Below are 18,288 nucleotides of genomic sequence, written 5' to 3' on the forward strand. Positions count from 1 at the left end.
AACGGATTTACGATTCGCCCGGTATCTCTGAAGTTCGCGCGGCCGGGTCTCTTATTCGACGCGCGATTATAACTATTTCGAGAATTAGTAAGGTGGAACTCGCGAGATATCATTAAGCTAGAAAATTATAGACCGGAGTGTCGAGCCAGTAGCGAAAAAGAAAGGAGGCAACGAAGCGTCGATTTACCTCGCCCCGAGGTGCAAAAATCTAGCGCGGCCGATGAAATATGGTTATGAATTTTATTAAATAATTAGGGAGTTGAATAATCATCGCTGCTATAACGATTAAAGATGAGTTTACTTGTATTTAAGCACATATAAATCGCCTATGTACGCTACATATAATATTTTCCCAGTTGTCTAGGACGATATTTAAATGAAATGTAACGATTTACAGTTATCTGTGATCTGACTGATTTTATTAACTTCCAACCGTACTTGTAAAAATAATCTGACTACAAATTATGATGAAATAATATAATTGATATGTGTAACAAGCGTTTAGATACGACGTGGATTTACAACGCTGTTTGTAGTACGGAGAGTTATATGCGGAATAAATTTAATCGAGACCTTAAGACTTTAAAATAAACTGGCCGAAACACTTTTCATTTATCTTACAGTTTTTACACGCCATACACTGTTTAAATCAATTTCATTTACAGTACACACAGAAAACAGAATTTCACTTGCGAGTCGTAGGATTTATTTTACAAATTTATAGAGATTATATTACTTCTATTCATCTTAGCTTTTCCCGTTGATTTTTATTTTTAATTATTAATTACTATTTTTATATTTAAGTTTCGTGTTATTAGATATATGGAAAAAAGAATTTAAAATTGGATATCGAATTGTTTTTAACGTAGGGTCCAGAATAAAGCAGAGTTCACGATAACACGTGTTCAGTTTGAGGCTCAAATTTACTTTCTCTCGTAAATTTCTTTCTTTCCTTTGTTATTTCTTTTCAGTTGTTTGCCTCTGTTACAAATAATTTTATTAATAATTATATTTTAAATTGCGAAAACAATTATTGAGTTCAATTGGAGTTTTGGAATAGGTTGAGTCAAAAAAACCGTCGAAATTATTATCTAAAAAAAGAATTAAAAAAAAAAAAACCTATTTTGTCAGATAGTTTTATTTTATTTTATTTTTTATTTATTTTTTTTTTTTTTTCTAGTTCTCAGTCTTTCTTAGTTTCCTGTTGGGTCTTACAGTTTAAGTAATGTCACGACAATCTCACGCCAAACTCATACTCTCAAACATTTATGACAAATTAATGAAATCACGCCGAATAATCACGAAGGTTTCGTCTGACTCATCCTACCTCTCCGACGAACAGTTAGAATTTTAACATTTTTCTCTCATCTATGCAGCATCTTAACGCAAAACATAACACCGTAGGAATCTTGTAGCTTAGAGAGGCGAGATTGGACGGACGCCTGTGCAAATGGAACCCCGTAGCGAGTAACGGAAAAAGTAAGAGAAAAGGAGAGGGAGAAAGAAAAAAGCGGGAGATGGAATGCGGAGTAAAGAGAAATGCGTAACGAGAGCGAGAACGAGCGAGGGAGTGAGGGTTGGGTGGCACGAACAAGAAGATAAGGGAAGGGGGGAAAAAAAAAATAAAACAAAACCTAGCAATTTTCACGAAGACACGACAAAGATGAAACTTACCTCCTCTCTCGCTTTCGCACTCAATGCTCAAAAGACCCGCGCCTTCGCTCGCGTTCACATCTCACGTAATCTTCTCTTCATCATCGTCATCCGTTATCATCGCCCGCGCCGTCCTTATTCAACGTCGATATCCCATGAAGAGATTCGACCTATCGAAGAGACGTCAATAATATATTATTTTCATGTGGAACTTTGCAAAATTGATATTACCAAAGAGGACTGTTACGCAGTGATACCAGAAAAATGTAAAAAAGAAAAAAAAGAAAAAAAAAAACGAGCCGCGGTTCATTTGCAGAACGGATGAGGAGAGAACACAAAAATAAACACAAATAGTCTACGTGCGGAACATGTATATCGTATACATGTACGACTTTTTCTTAGCACGAACACTCCTTTTGCTCGTTTCTCCGCGGAAATAAACCGCGGCCCGTTTCTACAATTGGATGCTGTATATCCATATCAATTCCATTTCTAAACAGCAAGTTTTTTTTTGTTAAATTAGCAGCTGCAATTTGTTTTTTTCCTTCAGTTTGTTAACTACAACAGTGAGATATTGGCCTAGATCGCGAGATTCGGCTATCGATGTCTCTATCGTGCAGCGTCACTCGCTATCATTTTTCTGATTTCTTTTTTTTTTCACATTGATAATAGAACAGTAATTGTACATTCGTTTAAAATAGCTGTCGCAGCCTTTCGCATTAGAAAGTCAAATGGAACCTATGGATATACAATAAACTAAATTCTCGATTCGTTAAATTAATTTATTATTGACGACATTTTGGAATTAAAAGAAAAAAAAGAAAAAAAAAACTTGACGTACTGCTATTCGATAGTCTAAATTATATTTAAAACATCGTTGCAAGGTATATGTGAATATATACATAATGCAATATAAAGTTTAATAAAACAATACAAATTGAAACCGGTCAGTTCTTGTACGTCGTGTAAATATTTCTCATCGAAACATCGTATTCAACTTTTTTTTTTTTTTTTTTTTTTTAATATATTTTATTAGATATTTATTCGTAGTGGAAACACTAGCACACGGAGAAAATTCGAGTGGAATAGAGTGATGTTTCATGTACTGCGTTTACAACAATCACTTGCTGTAAAGAGTACGTTTCTGATTATTCCGTTAGAATTTTTTTTAAGATATTCTTCAAACGTGTCTTCTGCGCCTAGATATCTAATATTAATGTATTATATATTTGAAACGTTTAACATTCATGATTAGTGCAACTGTATATATCTGTAAATAGATATGTACATACGCGAAATACACAGAATCCAAAGAGTGTATGTGCATTTTCGTGATACTTATAATTTTATTCATTAATACGACGGACTGTAGAAACAGATTGAAAATTGTCGAATTGGCCGATTTTTCTTTATTTTTCTTTTTCTCTTGATAAAGACGTGATTATGCTGGGAATCATAACTATGCGTGTATGTAAAACAGGTGAAATATATGTGCATAAAAAAAAGATATATTGTCATTCTCCCGCAATGGAGTTTTATTCCGATGAGTTTTTCACTGATAAATGCTGAAAAGTGATGTATAATAAAATTTGTTTAATAGCATAGGAGAACTTATCGGAATCGGGACAGTGAAACGCGAATTTCTTTCTTTCTCTCTTTTTTTTTTTTTTTCTTATGTAATTTAGTCTCCGAGCTCGCAAAATAGCAAAAGCTTATGATTTTCGCCATTATAACGTCTAAATATTAATTTTTATTATATTATTATAATTGTATTATTATTATATTATGTGTCCGTTATTATAACATTAATTATTATTATTATTATTATTATTAGTTATAAAAGGAATATGATTTTTTAGTTATACTTCTCCTTGTCTCGCTATCATCAAATTGTCACCGTAATTATTATTGAAGTATTATCATCTTTGTGAATCATCTACAAACCGTAAATAGACATATATGTATATATATATTTCTTTCTATTAATAAGTTTTGTAGAAAAACTTAAAGAGATAGTAGTAGTGTTACTGTTGCGCATGATGATGGTAACGAGACAACGACGGTATCGACAATAATTTTGTGATCCTTATCATACGGCATCCTCATCGTTTTATTGTGACCTCGGCGAACGATGAGCGATACGAAAGTCAATCCTTAAGTACACTTTAATTTTAAACGAATCATTTTTGTTCCGATGGCTTTTGCAAAAAAATATCTGACACGTCGTAAAAGCTTTTTGTTACTTAATTCTAAATCCTCAGTTTGGTCTCTTGCAAAACTGGCTCTTAAATGACTTTTCGGCATCAGTGCTTAAGGATTTTTAAATTTTCGTTGATATTATTTCCGAACGGGCAATCGACGTACATGTACATAAATCATTATCGAATCCCGTTTATTAATTTTTCAGCTCGAAGTGGGAGTGTTGTAATATCAAAAGTATATATGTTTCTGATGCCGATTGAGTTTTGCCCGCGCAAATTAGTCTTTCGGCCTGATAATCTGAATCGATGCTTGCTATTGCAAATCGATCTGTGATAAGAAACATTTAAAGAATGTATACGAGGTTTGTACTCGAGTATGTGATGCTCCATGTTTAAGTATTACGTCCTTATAACCCGTGTTTTTATGTTTCGTAATAAAATTCGAGCAGAACAAAGTGAGAAATTGATGGTAACGATAATTTGCCTCCGTTTGCTCCTTACGATTCCTGTGCTTCGACGCGGTTCACTTATTCTTAGCAGTTTCCCTCTTTCGTCAAATACGTAAAAAGGTATTTTAATGCGTCCATATATGTATTTAAAAACATTGCAAAACCATGTACATTTATAATAATATACGCCTATTATATGTGCTATTACAGCATATATTATTTATAAATTATAATGACATAATGATAAATTTAAAATTACATTAGAAAAATTCTTTTAACTCTTATTGTTATACTTGCTTTTTCTGAACACAGATATATGAACACATTACAAATTTCTGGAAACGTATAAAAATGCCACGATCGTTGATTTTGACCACAGATAGCGTTAAAATTTTTATGACCCGTTACACGGTTGAGAAACTGGGAAATTATGTCGAGTAACAACATATTCGAGAATTTCTTACATTTAAAGCTGTATTATTCGGCGGATGCTTACGGCATGGAGCACTATATGAGTCGTACAACCTAAAGTTGTCTCAAACTCACCCTGTTTTAGCAAGTGACTGTAGATACGCATTTCAAACATGTAACTAATAGGAGATAAATAGCCGCAAACTTTGTAACTTCAAGAATCATCATTTTGTATCTCTTTGCATCAAAGCGCATTCCGTGAGATGAATCTCAAGTGTACAGGCTCTGTCCATACGACCGAATGATTTAACGCGAATTATCGTGAACTCTGTAATGTACATATGTTGCGATATGTTAGAATTTATTATAGATAGATTGATATATATATATATATATATATATATATATATATATATATATATATGTATATGTATATATTTATGTAGATATATATTGAACAGCAGCAATTTAAATTCGTGTTTTCAATTTGACTAACCCGTACATCATCTTTCGCATCCGCAATCCTGTCTCGATACACCGTCTTTATTGCACTATTATTATATTTATAAGAAAAATTAATGACAAAATGAGGCTTCTTAAAAACAATTCGATTGGATTAATAGTGGATGAGGAGTTATATGAATTCTAATACGCGGCCGCAATCATTCTCGCGATAATCTTTCAGAGATAATCTTTTAGAAATCATTTTGATACAACGAGTCTCTGCGAACGGACCAAGACTTATGATCCGCGTAAATATTTTTTTTTTTTTTTTTTTTGCCGCAAATGGGCTCTTCTATTCTCTCTGCCGCAGGCCCGCGAAATCGTTTCGATAAATAAGTACATAATATATAAATATATAGTATATAGCGCGTAAACGTGCACGCCGAACGCGGTGTATGGCCGAGTGGAGACATTAATTCGCGCCAATAAATATTCTCATCGTTCCGGCACATAAACCCCGGCGTTTGTCATACACACGCAGTCATTTCGGTTAAAAGGCATTCCCTCCGCCACTGAATGCAAATGCGAGTAGCTCGTTGTGCGTGCCGCTAGGGTCTCTAAAGTGCTTTCAATTACGCGTTCCACCTAACGTTCCCGAAGCGGCGCGACGACGGCGGCGGTCCTGCACGCGGAGGGCCGTTTTCCTATGTTTTACATAACCGGGATTTTCAAGTGTTTCACGCCCCACGAGAGAGAACACACATGCTGGGTATCGGCGGCGCGCCAGAGTACGCGACGCGAAATGCAAGAGCTCGTCATTATTTAATACCCATTACCTCGCAAGCTTTTCTTCGTTAAGTTTTTCTTTTTTTTTTCTTTTTTTATTTCCTTTTCCCAGTTCCGTAACCTTCCGCAACGCTTAATTCGCGAGCAGTCGCGCCGATGACGCTCGAGGAGACGGAATATCGTTTTCCTTTTACGCGATTACGCAACGTGACATTGATCCTCTGGAATGTATAACGTCGTACCGCTATCTCGCACGAAATTTCGCATTCGCTCGCGTACCTGACGCTGAACTGGAAGAGAACACGGTTTGTTTTGACCGTTGCGTTTCCACCGCCGAGCAACAATGCTCCCGCGGAACAACTTTAGATAACGTTTCTTTAAATATCCCGTGCGTGCGCGACGCGCGGCGATATACAACTGCACACGATATACGAGATGGACGACATGGAGTTGATTTAACGACACTTGTTGCTCGCACAAAGTTGGATAATAATTTCAGGTCGCTTTCCGGGTTTCGGCCGACGGGTGAAGTGACACACGTCCGAACGTGCGTTGCGCGCGCGTCTTTTTTCCGTCCTTTCTTTCGCGTTTAGCCCAGTTCAAGTGCGGCACGCGAGACTTTCCCCTCGTTACGATCATTACCTTTTATCGCTTCGCGATACACTTCGATTACTTAGTTTACGGTGACACTCTTTTTTTTTTCTTTTTTCTTTTTTTTTCTTTCTATCACAATTAGGCTAGCTGATTTCATTTGGTTTCGGGAAAACTAGCGGCTGTTAGCATAATTATATTAGCACGAACGTATTCGAGCATGCCGTGTAATAAGTATTTCATAACAGTCAATCGTAGCTGTAATAACAGCAAGGTAGGTTAACTTTGACACGCGATCATGTAGCAAGGATCAGCACAAACTTTATACTCGATGAGAAAAAATTGTATTAATTTTCTTTCTTTTTCTTTTTTTTTTTTCTTTTCCTTTCAACACCCGCTCTTTCTAATTCATGCGTAAATTTGCCAATTGTATTAATATAATAAAGTATAATTATATTTACCCAAGATCGAAGCAGTCGCTCTGCAGTCCGAGGCCGATTAAAACTCGTCGTGGAGTTTTTCTTTTTCCTACGGTAGTTTTTGCTCGAACGTTGATAAACTGCGAATTATTTTAACTCATTTCAACTCAATGCCACGATCGTACGACGCTCGAGGTAGATCGACAGCGTGGTGCCTCTCGCGAAGGTCAGGTTCTCTCTGCGGTCAAGTAAATACTTCAAAGAATACATTACATAGCGACAAAGCCGTCAACTGTAACAACACAGTCGAGTCGAAAGCGTAGGAGGTCAAAGTAAAAATAATTTTAAAATGACGATTCAGTGCTTCGAGAGAGGAATGGTAGTTTCAGATAATTTTTATTTTTCGTGCTTTAAATAACGTTTTCCCCGTGTGACACATTTCGCGATAAACGTATGGAGCAAATGTACGTCGTAACGCGTCCATCATTCGCGCGATTATTAATGACAGAATTTTTTATTCGCGGTACGTATAAATATCCGCGAAATAAATCACAGATGATGTAGATTTTTCCGATATTTGAAAATTACCACCAGCCGGCCGCCGGTTTTAATCGCGCTTCCGCTTTAAAAAGTGACGTCCGCGCAATGGCAACAGTTTTTAACACACCCGCGGCTGCGAAAATATTGCATTAATACGTTTGCAAATGTGGTTCAATTTTGTGATTTCTGTGCACGCGGTTGCGTATACGCGTTTGAAACCTATCGGCTGCGACGCCAATGTGACATTACGTTGTCGAATAACTCGGCGCGAGAATATATTTAATAAATTAAAAAAAAATATAATAATCGTGTTACCCTACCTCTCGTCTTCGCTTCCGATTTATTTCTGTGTTAAATTAACGCGGCGAGTGAAAACTGGCCTAAATACAAATTTCAATTGAACGAACCCGACTACGCGGGATCGATAAAGTTTCCGTGAAAGTCGCAGAGGTACGCTTGAAGCTTAATAAGCTGCGCCTTGCGATAAATCAGTTTGCGCCCGGGTAAGGAGGGAAAAAGAAAAAAAAAAAATGATGAAAAACGAGCGAGCGAGAGACTTCGCTTTGATACCGCTGTACTTCAGGTCCGCTTTAATCTCGAGCCGATCCCTCGGATCACGCGTGGGTACCTCCGTGCGAAACATCCCCTCGCGAGTTGCAATTTGTAAGGTATCGCACACCTCGTCTCCGCTCTCCCTCTATCCGTCTACCGCCTTCTCTCTTGTCTCACTCGCTATCACGGTTCCGTTGATCCGGTTAACCTCCGTCGCCCCCAAGTAAGATAATATTCACGGCCAATTACCTAAAACGCACTCCTTATGGTACCGTCCGTGCTTGGGAGTTATTGGCAGCCTGCCACCGCCGATCGAATATCCGGTGCGAAACGACCTTGTTATTAACGTTCAAGTAAGCTTTACTAGATCCGATAATCCTAATTTCGCTCTCTTCGCCGCACCGCCTTGGGACTGGTACAAGTCAATCTGTGCCCGACGTATTTATTCATCAACCGAGGAAATTTTTTTATATTTTTTTTGCGCCTTTGGGAGCGAGACGGCTCGCGTGGATCTGGTCTCCTCAAAAGAATTCTCTCTTTCGGTGCGTGCGTGAATTAATGGCCAATAACGGCGCGCATATGTTCGCGAAAAGCAACAACGTCGACGGCGAACGGCGAGATCGCAGCGGAGGCGCTACTTCTATCTGGCTTTATCGGCACGCGGACCACTTTTTCATTAATATTGCCGTCGGAAAAATCAAGGCGCCAAGATAATGAGCTCGCGATTACCACCGGCGTCGAACCATCGCGATTTCTACCGACAGCGCGAGATGAGGGGACGACGGGCGCGCCGTCACCGATCGGAAGATCTAACGGACCCATTAATCCATCTCGCGCCGAGTGGGTTAACGAACTGCAAATCTCACACTTGTTATCCCGAGTAACTTAAACGATCGCGTTTCTCCTCCGCGATAATTATTTGACGGACCGAGGATATGTCGAGCACTTAGCACTCGCCTATTTTATTTTTTAATTTTTTATCGTCGTCGCGCAAACGGCACACTTTTGACTAGTGGCATATTAAAAAGAAAATAATTATTTTATTATAACTTTCTCGTAAAAATTCTTGTTAATCTTACGTTAATCTTACCTCTTTTAATATCTTTTTATCAAATTATTTTCTCTATTCGTTTAATACGAGTTAGTCAGACTCCTATTTTTACGTTTTTCTAATTATATAAATTATATTAAATAAAAACACATTGCACAATTTATATTTTTTTCGGGGATTTATAGTTGAATTTATTACGCTCTAGGGATATAAAAAAAAAAGGAGGAAGAAGTGCAAAAGAAATTTAGCTGAAAAAGAAACTGCTCGAACGGCAGGACCTCTTTTCGCTCGTCGTTTCGTATTTATGGTACTAGCGCGCGACAGTTATGGCAATGAACGGCCGTCATTGAGAATCCAGTCGGACCTTCCAATTTGTTAATTGGCACGATAACGTACGCGCGTCGTATATCCCGACCGAACCGCCACCGTCGTCGCGCATCTCTCTTCTCTTTGTCTATCTTCCCATACTTTTACGTCGCGCTCTCGTGATTAAGACTCGTAATCACTCGTAATCACGCTTCGTACGTTAATCGACGAGCGGGAATTACTCAAGTTTCCCCTTTTTTTTTCTTTCTCTTCTTCTAGTTTTATGTGTCCCGCTCGTTTCCTCGGTCGATTCATAAAAATGCACGCTGTAATTATTCGCCGAGCCTCCGGGCTTCGATAAAATTTGAGAGACCTCGCGGCCAGGTAGTTTCAGGCATCGAGACCGCCTTTACACGTTCGTGCTTGTCAGCACTTAAGAATGGAAGTAACACTTGCGATCACGCCAAAAGAAACCTCCTGAAAATCTTAGAAATTTATTAGCGTGTCGCTTTCATTTACTCTCGTACCGAGCACGCGATTGAATTGGCCGTTAATCACGGAACAAAAAGAAAAGAAGAAAAAAAAAAAAACGCATGCGTCAGCGGCAGTCGTTGAATCCGCGAGAAGGAAAGTCTGCTTCCGAGTTCGCGCGATAAAGATACCGTCTCGATATTTTTCTGAATATCTGACGCGTAAAGTAATTTTTGCGTCGAGACATTCGCGCGTTAAAGGAGAGGGTAGCCGCGAGGAGGCAGGAAAAAAAAAAAAAAAACAATGATAAAAAGACGGCGAAGAGGCGAGGGGTTGCGTTCACGCACGGAGACGGCAGTTACAAACTGGTCGGACTAGCCTCCGGGTCAGTTTATCGCAAACAAATGGGTTATGCTTGTTCGACGCCGTATTTCACCAGAATTTATTGTTTATTATTCCACCGGCTCGGGATGATATAGAGCCGTGTTTGCTCGTAGTAGCGTTAATGTCGTTAATAGCACCACCGGTCCGAATCGAAACCGCCAACCACCGGGAGCCGACAAACCCTAAAACAAGTTCCTCATTTCCTCCTGCTCCTTCGAGCTGTTTGGGAAAAAAAAGAAGCTCAACTCTCCTCCTTTCTGCCGTTCCGTCCATCTTTCATCGGCTGCCGAGCGACCGACAGACGGAGAAAAAGCTTTGCCGAAGGTGGCGCAAGACCGTCTTCCATTATTATTTATTTGTTGGAAATTTATTTCACTTGTACGACTCGATAAAGAAAGAAAGAAAAAAAAAAATCGGGATTGCGCGAGCGACGTCGGCTGGCTCTTTAATCATCGCTTCGTCGGCGTGCACGCGCCGTCGCGACCCGCGCGACGACCTCGTATCACGCCGATCGCTTAAATCGTCTTGGTAACCACGACGCTAATGCGTTCTTAATGCGACAAATTCGTCGCGGGTAAACATCCCGAGCCGGTCCGCCACGCGAGATGCGGGAGATTGTCGGCGCCCGTTGTAATTTTCACTCCCGCACGCTTTTCCATCTTCGGTGCCCGTCTTATCCCGAGCTCGATATATCGGAATTCGACGTCCGCTTCTACGGCCGTGACGAGCGAATGTTTTTTCCGCGGCCGGAGAGCTACCCATTGCAGAAACTGTCACGCGAGACGATAAGGTATGCACGTATGCGCGTCGCAATAAAGATGCCGTTGTTTTACGAGCAATTTCGGGGTAATACAAACAGCGAGCTGCATTGCAGTTTTCCGGCATTAGAACGGTTCGCCTGTCGTTTCCCTGCACGCGACGCCGATTTACTTTCGTCTTAAAGTCGCTCGAAAAGCCGCGACACGACTTGTACCTACGCGCGGGGAAAATACATTACCCTCGTAAAACGCATGACTTTCCGCGTGTTTTCCATCTTTCGAAACTCACCGTTTTCCCGTTTGCGATCTCTTTCTTTTTCTCTCTCTCTATCTCTCTTTCGTGCGAGCCGGAGATTTCACGGGAATAATTTTAGGACGGTTTCGCTCGCGCCATGGTCGGTAATTTAGCAGGTGCAAACAGCTCCCCGTAATCGAGTTAATATTTATAGGCATTTGTACCTTCGCGTTCTTCGGCGTGCGTGAATTACGCCAGGGCGAACGTTAATTTATGCGCACCGGGGCGCGGGTTGTCGGAGGGAACGACGTCAGAAGTTCATAAATACGAAACGTTGACCCGAAAATTGATTTAGCAGCGCTAAATTGTCTTTGCTCACGGGCGTTAGACTCAATTGCGCCTTTTTTGCAGCCGTCTAAGCGAGGGCGCCTCATACATATATTCAATCCACGGCCCTTCAAGGACGACGGGGCACCACCCGCGCATCTCCCGCGGAACTCGCAACGCGATTTCAGCCCTCTCGGACGACGAAAGGTTATATTTCACCTACCTTACGCGTTATTCGCGATATAAATTACGCGAAATATGATTTATGCACCACGGCGCGCGGCGCTCCGCTCGGAAATGGATAGTAAACTGCGCGCCGGCGAGTTATCGGCGATGCGCGCGATCATTAACGAGCGATATCGAGAGAATTTATTGCGCGCTTTGTTGCACGCTGCAAACTCGCCACCCCACCTGTGGACGACATCTCGCGAGTTCCCAACGTCCGCTCGATTACGCTCGACTACGCTCGACTCTTCGAAGCTCGGTTTCCTACAATTTCTACGAGCCGGACCATCGCCGTCGATCTGACGCTCCTATAAATCAATCTTCCGCCAGTCTGGCAATTTTGTTATTCCTTATTTCGTTCGCCGGGGTCCTTTCCGAACCTTCCGAGTCTCTACGTTGGCCGTCGACCGCGTAGAATCAAGACGCGTTCTTCCCTCGAGGGACCCTCGACTGGTCGGCCGCTATCTCTCGCCGTCCCCCCTCGCTTTTGTCCCAGTTCTTCCCTCGGTCGGTGGACGTTATTGCGCTAATAAAGCACTTAACAATTATTTTCCGGCCGGTGATTTTTCAGCCGACCGCGGCGGCCGCTGATAACGACTCGTGTCGACTGATAAACCCACGGCGGCCGCGGCCGTACACGCGCCGTTGAGTTATCGTCCTGCGGGCCGCGCGCCGTGAACGAAAACGAGAGGCCGAAGCTGCCGGGGCGACGGGTTGCATTTACGACGGCCGAGGTCTCTTAATGCACGATTCGCATGCGGCGACGTCGGCGTCGGCGACGAATCGGCCGCCGGCTAATTTAACGCGATCGTAATCGGCCGTGATTTGTCTTAATTTTCGGTGTACGACTGCGGATCCCGGGATCCCTCCCCGGGTTCTCGCCTACCCCGCGCGGCACCCTTATCGGCCCTCCCGCGCCGTCTGCGAAAGTCGTTACAATGCCGTCACGCGTCGAGTTATCGCCTAGCGTTGAAGAAGCGGGGAGATCGTGCCCAGCGATTAGAATTTCGGAATCGCCGCCGCGATACGCTCAGTTTGTGTCACGTCTTTCGTCACGGACGGCGGCGCGCGGGTTTTGTAACGAGAATCAATCACGATAATTAAAACGAGCGAGAGCGCGCGCGGGCTCGAGGATCATCCGCTCTTACCGTGCAGGGTAATGCAATTATACCACGCGGCGCGATCGCGATTGCGACTGGAACGTTTATGCGTGCCGTAAGCCTTCTTGAAGGAGCGGCGATTACTGAAATATCTCGGTCCCGATAAATGTCACGGATTAAAAATGACTGCGGCGACGAGTATCCACGCGTTTAACGGTCATCGCTCCGCGAATGTGACTCCCGTCGCGTCGATTAGCGGCTAATTTCATCGTCGCGAGTACGCGCGGCGAGGTGATTTGTCATTTCGATTCACGACGAGACGCCTTGTTTTCGCGCCGGGACCATCGGAGATCCGCTCGAGAGTCAAAAGGGAACCGAGAGAGGAGGACTCGAAAAGAATGCGCCGTGGAAGGCTCGAATAGTCGGGCCCGAGAGAAAAAAGGGGAAGCGAAGAGAGAGAGAGAGAGAGAGAGAGAGACGGGGCTGAGAACGTGCGACGTAATATCGTTATCGACGGGCGTAGGTGTTAACGTGCGAGGCGGATCGTAACTCGCGGGCGTATGCACGCGCTCCGTCCGGATCGAACGAGGAGTGTCATCGCATTTAATTAAAATGTCACACGCGCGTGATAAATGTCGCGTGCGAGCCGCATGAAAGAAGCCGTCGCGTCGCGTCGCATCGTCGTCGCCGTCGCCGCCACGCTCGCGTTTTCCTCTCGCATACGGCAGAGAGAAAATAACAAATGAAATTTGCTATCTCCGTGACATCTATACAGGCAGCTGGGAGGAATGAAAAGAAAGAGGGAATAAAAAAAAAAAGAAAAAGAAAAAAAAGAAGAAAAAAAAACCGCACCGGTGAGAGACGAGAGGAGGACCGGCGCGGTCCTCGAAGGAGAGCGGGAATTAGCGCGAGCGCCGGCATTCATCTCGCCGGGACTTTTCGACCGTTAATTACGTAAGAGCCCGTAATTTTTCAATATAACCGAGACCTTAATCCTCCGACGATGTGCCGTGTAATCGCTTAGCGGCACGTCCGCGCGACGCGAACGACGTCGTAGGCTGATGCCCGGATGGGCTTTGTCCGCACGTCCAGGCGTATCGGTGCACAGCCACAGCCGAGAGACACCAAGCTTTTTCGGGAACGGCCGGACGATTAATTTGTAATGGACACCGCGATTCGAAAGTACACCGTTACGCAACGCTCAAACGACCATCTTTACGGCTGATCGCGAATATACGGAGTTAAACTACGTTTGACCCTTAATTAATTGTACTTAAGCCGCTAGGATAATTACGGCCGCTTATTAAACGTTTTGTTACGTCGATTGATAAAATTAATAATCGATAGACATAATAATTCTAATCAGAAAATATAATTTCTTTATCTCCCACATTTCGAATAAATCAGACGGCGTTATTATAATTGTAATATACGATTAATTAGGAGATAAGGAGACGCGTTAATTTTGATCGACGTCTACATGATCGATCGCTTTGATATTTGAATAAACGTGCTTCAAGCATCGCAGAACACGAGGTGTCCTTTGAGCGTCGAAGTCCGCAGCGTCTTGACGCACGGCGTGATGTAATTTCGCGTCGCAACCGCGTCAATCACGCGCGGGATTTTTTCCTTTTTTTTTTTCAGCCGCGTCGATCTAGTAAAAAATCCCTCTGAGCGCCGTATAAAAATACGCGATTGCGTCCGAAGTTGCATATTTATCGCGCGAGTCTGCGCCACCACGGAAAGGTTCTTACGCAATTTTCCATTCTCCTCTTCGGACGAGAGCGTTAGGTCCGATTTCACGCGGCGATGCTCGTCACCGGCGCGCAATTTATTTTATGTAAACGCGCGCCGTGTATATTCTTGCCGGTTTAAAAAACTGTGCGGATCAAATAATAGAGAATTAGCGCGCGACAATGTAGGAAACTCTCGTTAAAAGCGGCAACGTTTTAATTTGTTTAGAAGACACGTTGCGTCACGCGGTACAACAAAATTCGCAGCAGTTCTATACGTATATAATTACACGGTTGTCCGCAATTTGCCACGTATATTGCGCGAAAGCGCGTATAAAATTCAGAACGCGGATTCGCGCATGCAAATGAAATTAGAAGACTGCGCGAGACGTAAATCTTGTTTTTACGACGTCGTAAAAAAAGGTAACGACGTAATTGCGCCTCCTTTCGAGATAAAATTAAGAATTAAATTTTTCAAGTTATGGTGCAGGAACGTGAGCAGATGCCACGTGCTATAATATCCCCGTCTCGCAACCTTCCGCGCTAAGCCTCACCGTTTAATGCGGCACGTCCGAATTTATCGGATATCGATGATCATTCGGCGCGCCACCCTCCGCTCCGCTTTTAACTCCGCTGACAGGGGAAGAGGGGAACGATCGAAAGAACCTGCGGAACGCGTCGCGCGATTCCGTCCCGGAATTCGACGATCCCGCGGAATGCCCGCGTCTGGCATAGACACGTAATTCGCGCTCTCTCACGATGTTCTCGCATATACATCCGTATCGATAGCTCCGCCGCGGCCGTGCCTCGCATGCGCTCCGTTCTAACATAATTCACGTACACACAAGCCGCCGCCGCCGCCGCCGATGTTGCCTGATGAATGACTTTGCAATTATATTCTCATCAGCTCTCTCGCCTCGCTCCGAGTCTCACCGTTAACCCGGGCCGTTTGTGGACGTCGTGCCTGTGTCGTTTGTGCATGCGTCCACCTCGCCGCTCGGAGAAACGCCGCCCGTGTTTATGCGCGGAGGGAGTCAAAAGGGACGTTCAGATACTCGAATACCTGCGCACGCTTCTCGACCGTATTCCCGACCCGGTGCGACGGCGGCGAGTAATTTTTGTCGCGATGTCCAGCGGCGGTAATTAGCACGGTATTGTCAGCATAGAAATCGCGCGGCGTTTTCCGCGTGAGCGCGATGAATGAAATTTCAACGTCGCCGTATGCGGCATCGAATTCGCTCGCCGGGCACTCCGGAGGTACGCGGACACGCGGATCGGAATGCGGAGTCTTCGCGACGGAGAAGCGTCATCTTAACCGGCCGTGCTTGCACGGGCGATTAACAATGCGAATTATTCCCATGCTGATGTTAATCGTGACTTGACCGACGAATTTACCGTAGACAGAGCTTGGAAGAATTAGTGGACGATATTTAATACTTTGATCTTAAGAAAAAAAAAGATGAATAATAATTTTATGATTTAATCGGATTGAAATGATCAAGTGAGATTTATAGGAATGCTTTTAGACGATTGAAAAATTGGTCAGAGAGGAGGTCGTTTGATAAAAAAATCGAGCGGGTATCAACGATAAGATAATAACATTAATTCTCGTAACGAACGCCGTCACTCCGATAAGTTCGGCATCCGCTCTCTCGTTCGTTTCTTGAAAGAGGTCCTGCTTATCGCGAGCGTGGGTTCCAAAATGCAAGAAAAAGAAAATAGTTCTGTCGCGAGTACGCCTTTAAACGGCCGCACTTTGTAGAAAGTGTCACGCGTGTCACCGCACGCGGCGGTAATTAATGAGGCGATCGCGCGGCTCGAATCTTAATTATTTATCGCTGCACCGTTGATTAATTACGGCCAACTGTACACCGGTTCGTGATGTATCGCGCGGATAAGCAGTGACGTTGTGAGTGACAAATCGTACGTTTTTTTTTCCTCTCTTTTTTTTTTTTTTATTTCGTGCCCTTTCTCCTTTCCCTGTCTCTTTCTCCCTTTCCCTCCGCCCCCGCTTCCCATGTCTCTTTCTTTTTCCGCTTTGCCTTGCTTCTTGCGCCGCGGTCGTAACAGGTCACGCGAAAGAATATTCGAAACGTGCGCGTGGAATTTCGAAAGGAGACTGAAAGTACGCTTGGCAGGCGACGGTCGAACGAAAGGGGGAAAAAGAAAATAATAAAAAAAATAAATAAATAAAAAGTCTGCCGAGAGGTTCTAGTAAAAAACGAATTTGCGAGCGTCTCGCTATCAACTACTTCGCAAGACCACGATTTTTCTTCCTCGCGGCACCGAGCCGCGACCTCGGAAGATTTTTGCGGAGCTGCTCACCGAGCCGGACACACACCCGTACGAAAATATGATGGCGCCTTATCTCGCCGGGCAAGTGTTAAACATTTACACGCGATAAGAGGCAGGTTAGCACAAATGGCACATGTGGTGCCGCAGGTTCTGCCTGGAAATTAAGACATTACGCCTAAGGCTATAATTACTCGCGGTGACGACGGCCTAGTATTTTTTTTTTTTTTTTTTCTGCCTCAGAGCAAATTTCCGATCGCAAATAATCGCTCGAGACGATGTTAATTACTTGAAAAATTAGGACCGCTGCTCGCCGTCAAATATTATGAAACCACCGCGCCGCCGTTCGAGAGGTGTTCGGGGCGGTCGTTCAAGCATTCCATCTACGCGAATGCAAATTGTGTAGGTACGCGCTCGTTGATACGTACAATTCCGCGTCTTTTAACCGCGAGGAAACCGTGATTTTGCTGATCACCGTGATGTTGTACTCTCATAATACAGAGTCGCAAATTGTATCTGTATTACATCATTATGCGATTCTCTGTCGCAGCAATTATGGGCGCCGGGAAACAAGTGAAACGACGAGGCACGGCCGCTTGTCGAGTGTGAAAGAGAGAATCGAACGAGAAAAGGCGAGGTTGGAAAAAGGCGAGTCGCGAGGGAATTTCGCCGACACTTCGCCTCCTGGTACTAATTACTTAAACTCGCAATTAAACGCACCCTCGCGGCGCGAGAGAAAGAAATCGCGGATGCGTGGATTCGCACCTCCCGCTTGGCTCGTCACCTTCGCGCGCGCGCGCCTGCAAATGAGATCTCTTTTCTTCCCGGCGCGTTTAATTAAGACTGCGTTCTACGCGTCCAAGCGTGTACGCAAACAAAAGTATGAATAGCTAGACGAGGGAAGAATTTCATTACGTTTTGCGAACATTTACTCGTTAATTTATTTATTTATTTCTATATTTTTTTTATCGTTTATTCTTTCTCTTTTTTTTTATTTTATTTTTTTAAACTTGTAGAGCTTCTCGCGATGTATTTTATTGGGTCAATTTTTCGATTTTATTAAAGTAGAAAAGTAATCTGTTTTCTAAATGAGTTTCTCCGCCTGGCAAACTTTGGGAATGCTCGCGAGTAGGTTGCCACCGCTTATCACTATGCCTCTTTTGCACGGTATACCGAATCAAAGCGCACGCGCGTTCGTATCTGACGCATTAAATGCGATATATACGCGTCGGGCGCGTGGTCACGCATGCGTTCGACGTGGCTGGATCCAATCAGGATTCGCACCCGAGGGCGACGGATGGGAGAGAAAAATGGCTTTCGCGATACTTACAGTGTCTGCTTTCGCGAAAGTCTTGAAAGA

The 18,288-nt window shown here is 43.5% G+C and overlaps 1 protein-coding gene across 13 annotated transcripts in view; it reads left to right on the top strand.

The window, feature by feature from the left end:
* The window catches only part of Soxn (SRY-box transcription factor soxNeuro), a 252,806-nt gene that overhangs the window by 171,626 nt on the left and 62,892 nt on the right, over nt 1-18,288 (top strand). Inside the window, exon 2 of one of the 13 annotated variants that reach the window (XM_070665487.1) lies at nt 1,181-3,323. The exons of 9 other annotated variants lie outside the window; for them this stretch is intronic. In XM_070665487.1, coding sequence (XP_070521588.1) covers nt 1,181-1,226 — 46 coding nt within the window. In that variant the 3' untranslated portion in view covers nt 1,227-3,323. Of the gene's footprint in view, nt 1-1,180; nt 3,324-18,288 lie in introns of those variants that run through there. 3 more of the 13 variants (XM_070665488.1, XM_070665486.1, XM_070665489.1) reach the window with 3 other exon arrangements.

Source organism: Cardiocondyla obscurior, linkage group LG13 (genome assembly GCF_019399895.1).
Source record: "Cardiocondyla obscurior isolate alpha-2009 linkage group LG13, Cobs3.1, whole genome shotgun sequence".
Classification (NCBI taxonomy): Eukaryota; Metazoa; Arthropoda; class Insecta; order Hymenoptera; family Formicidae; genus Cardiocondyla; species Cardiocondyla obscurior.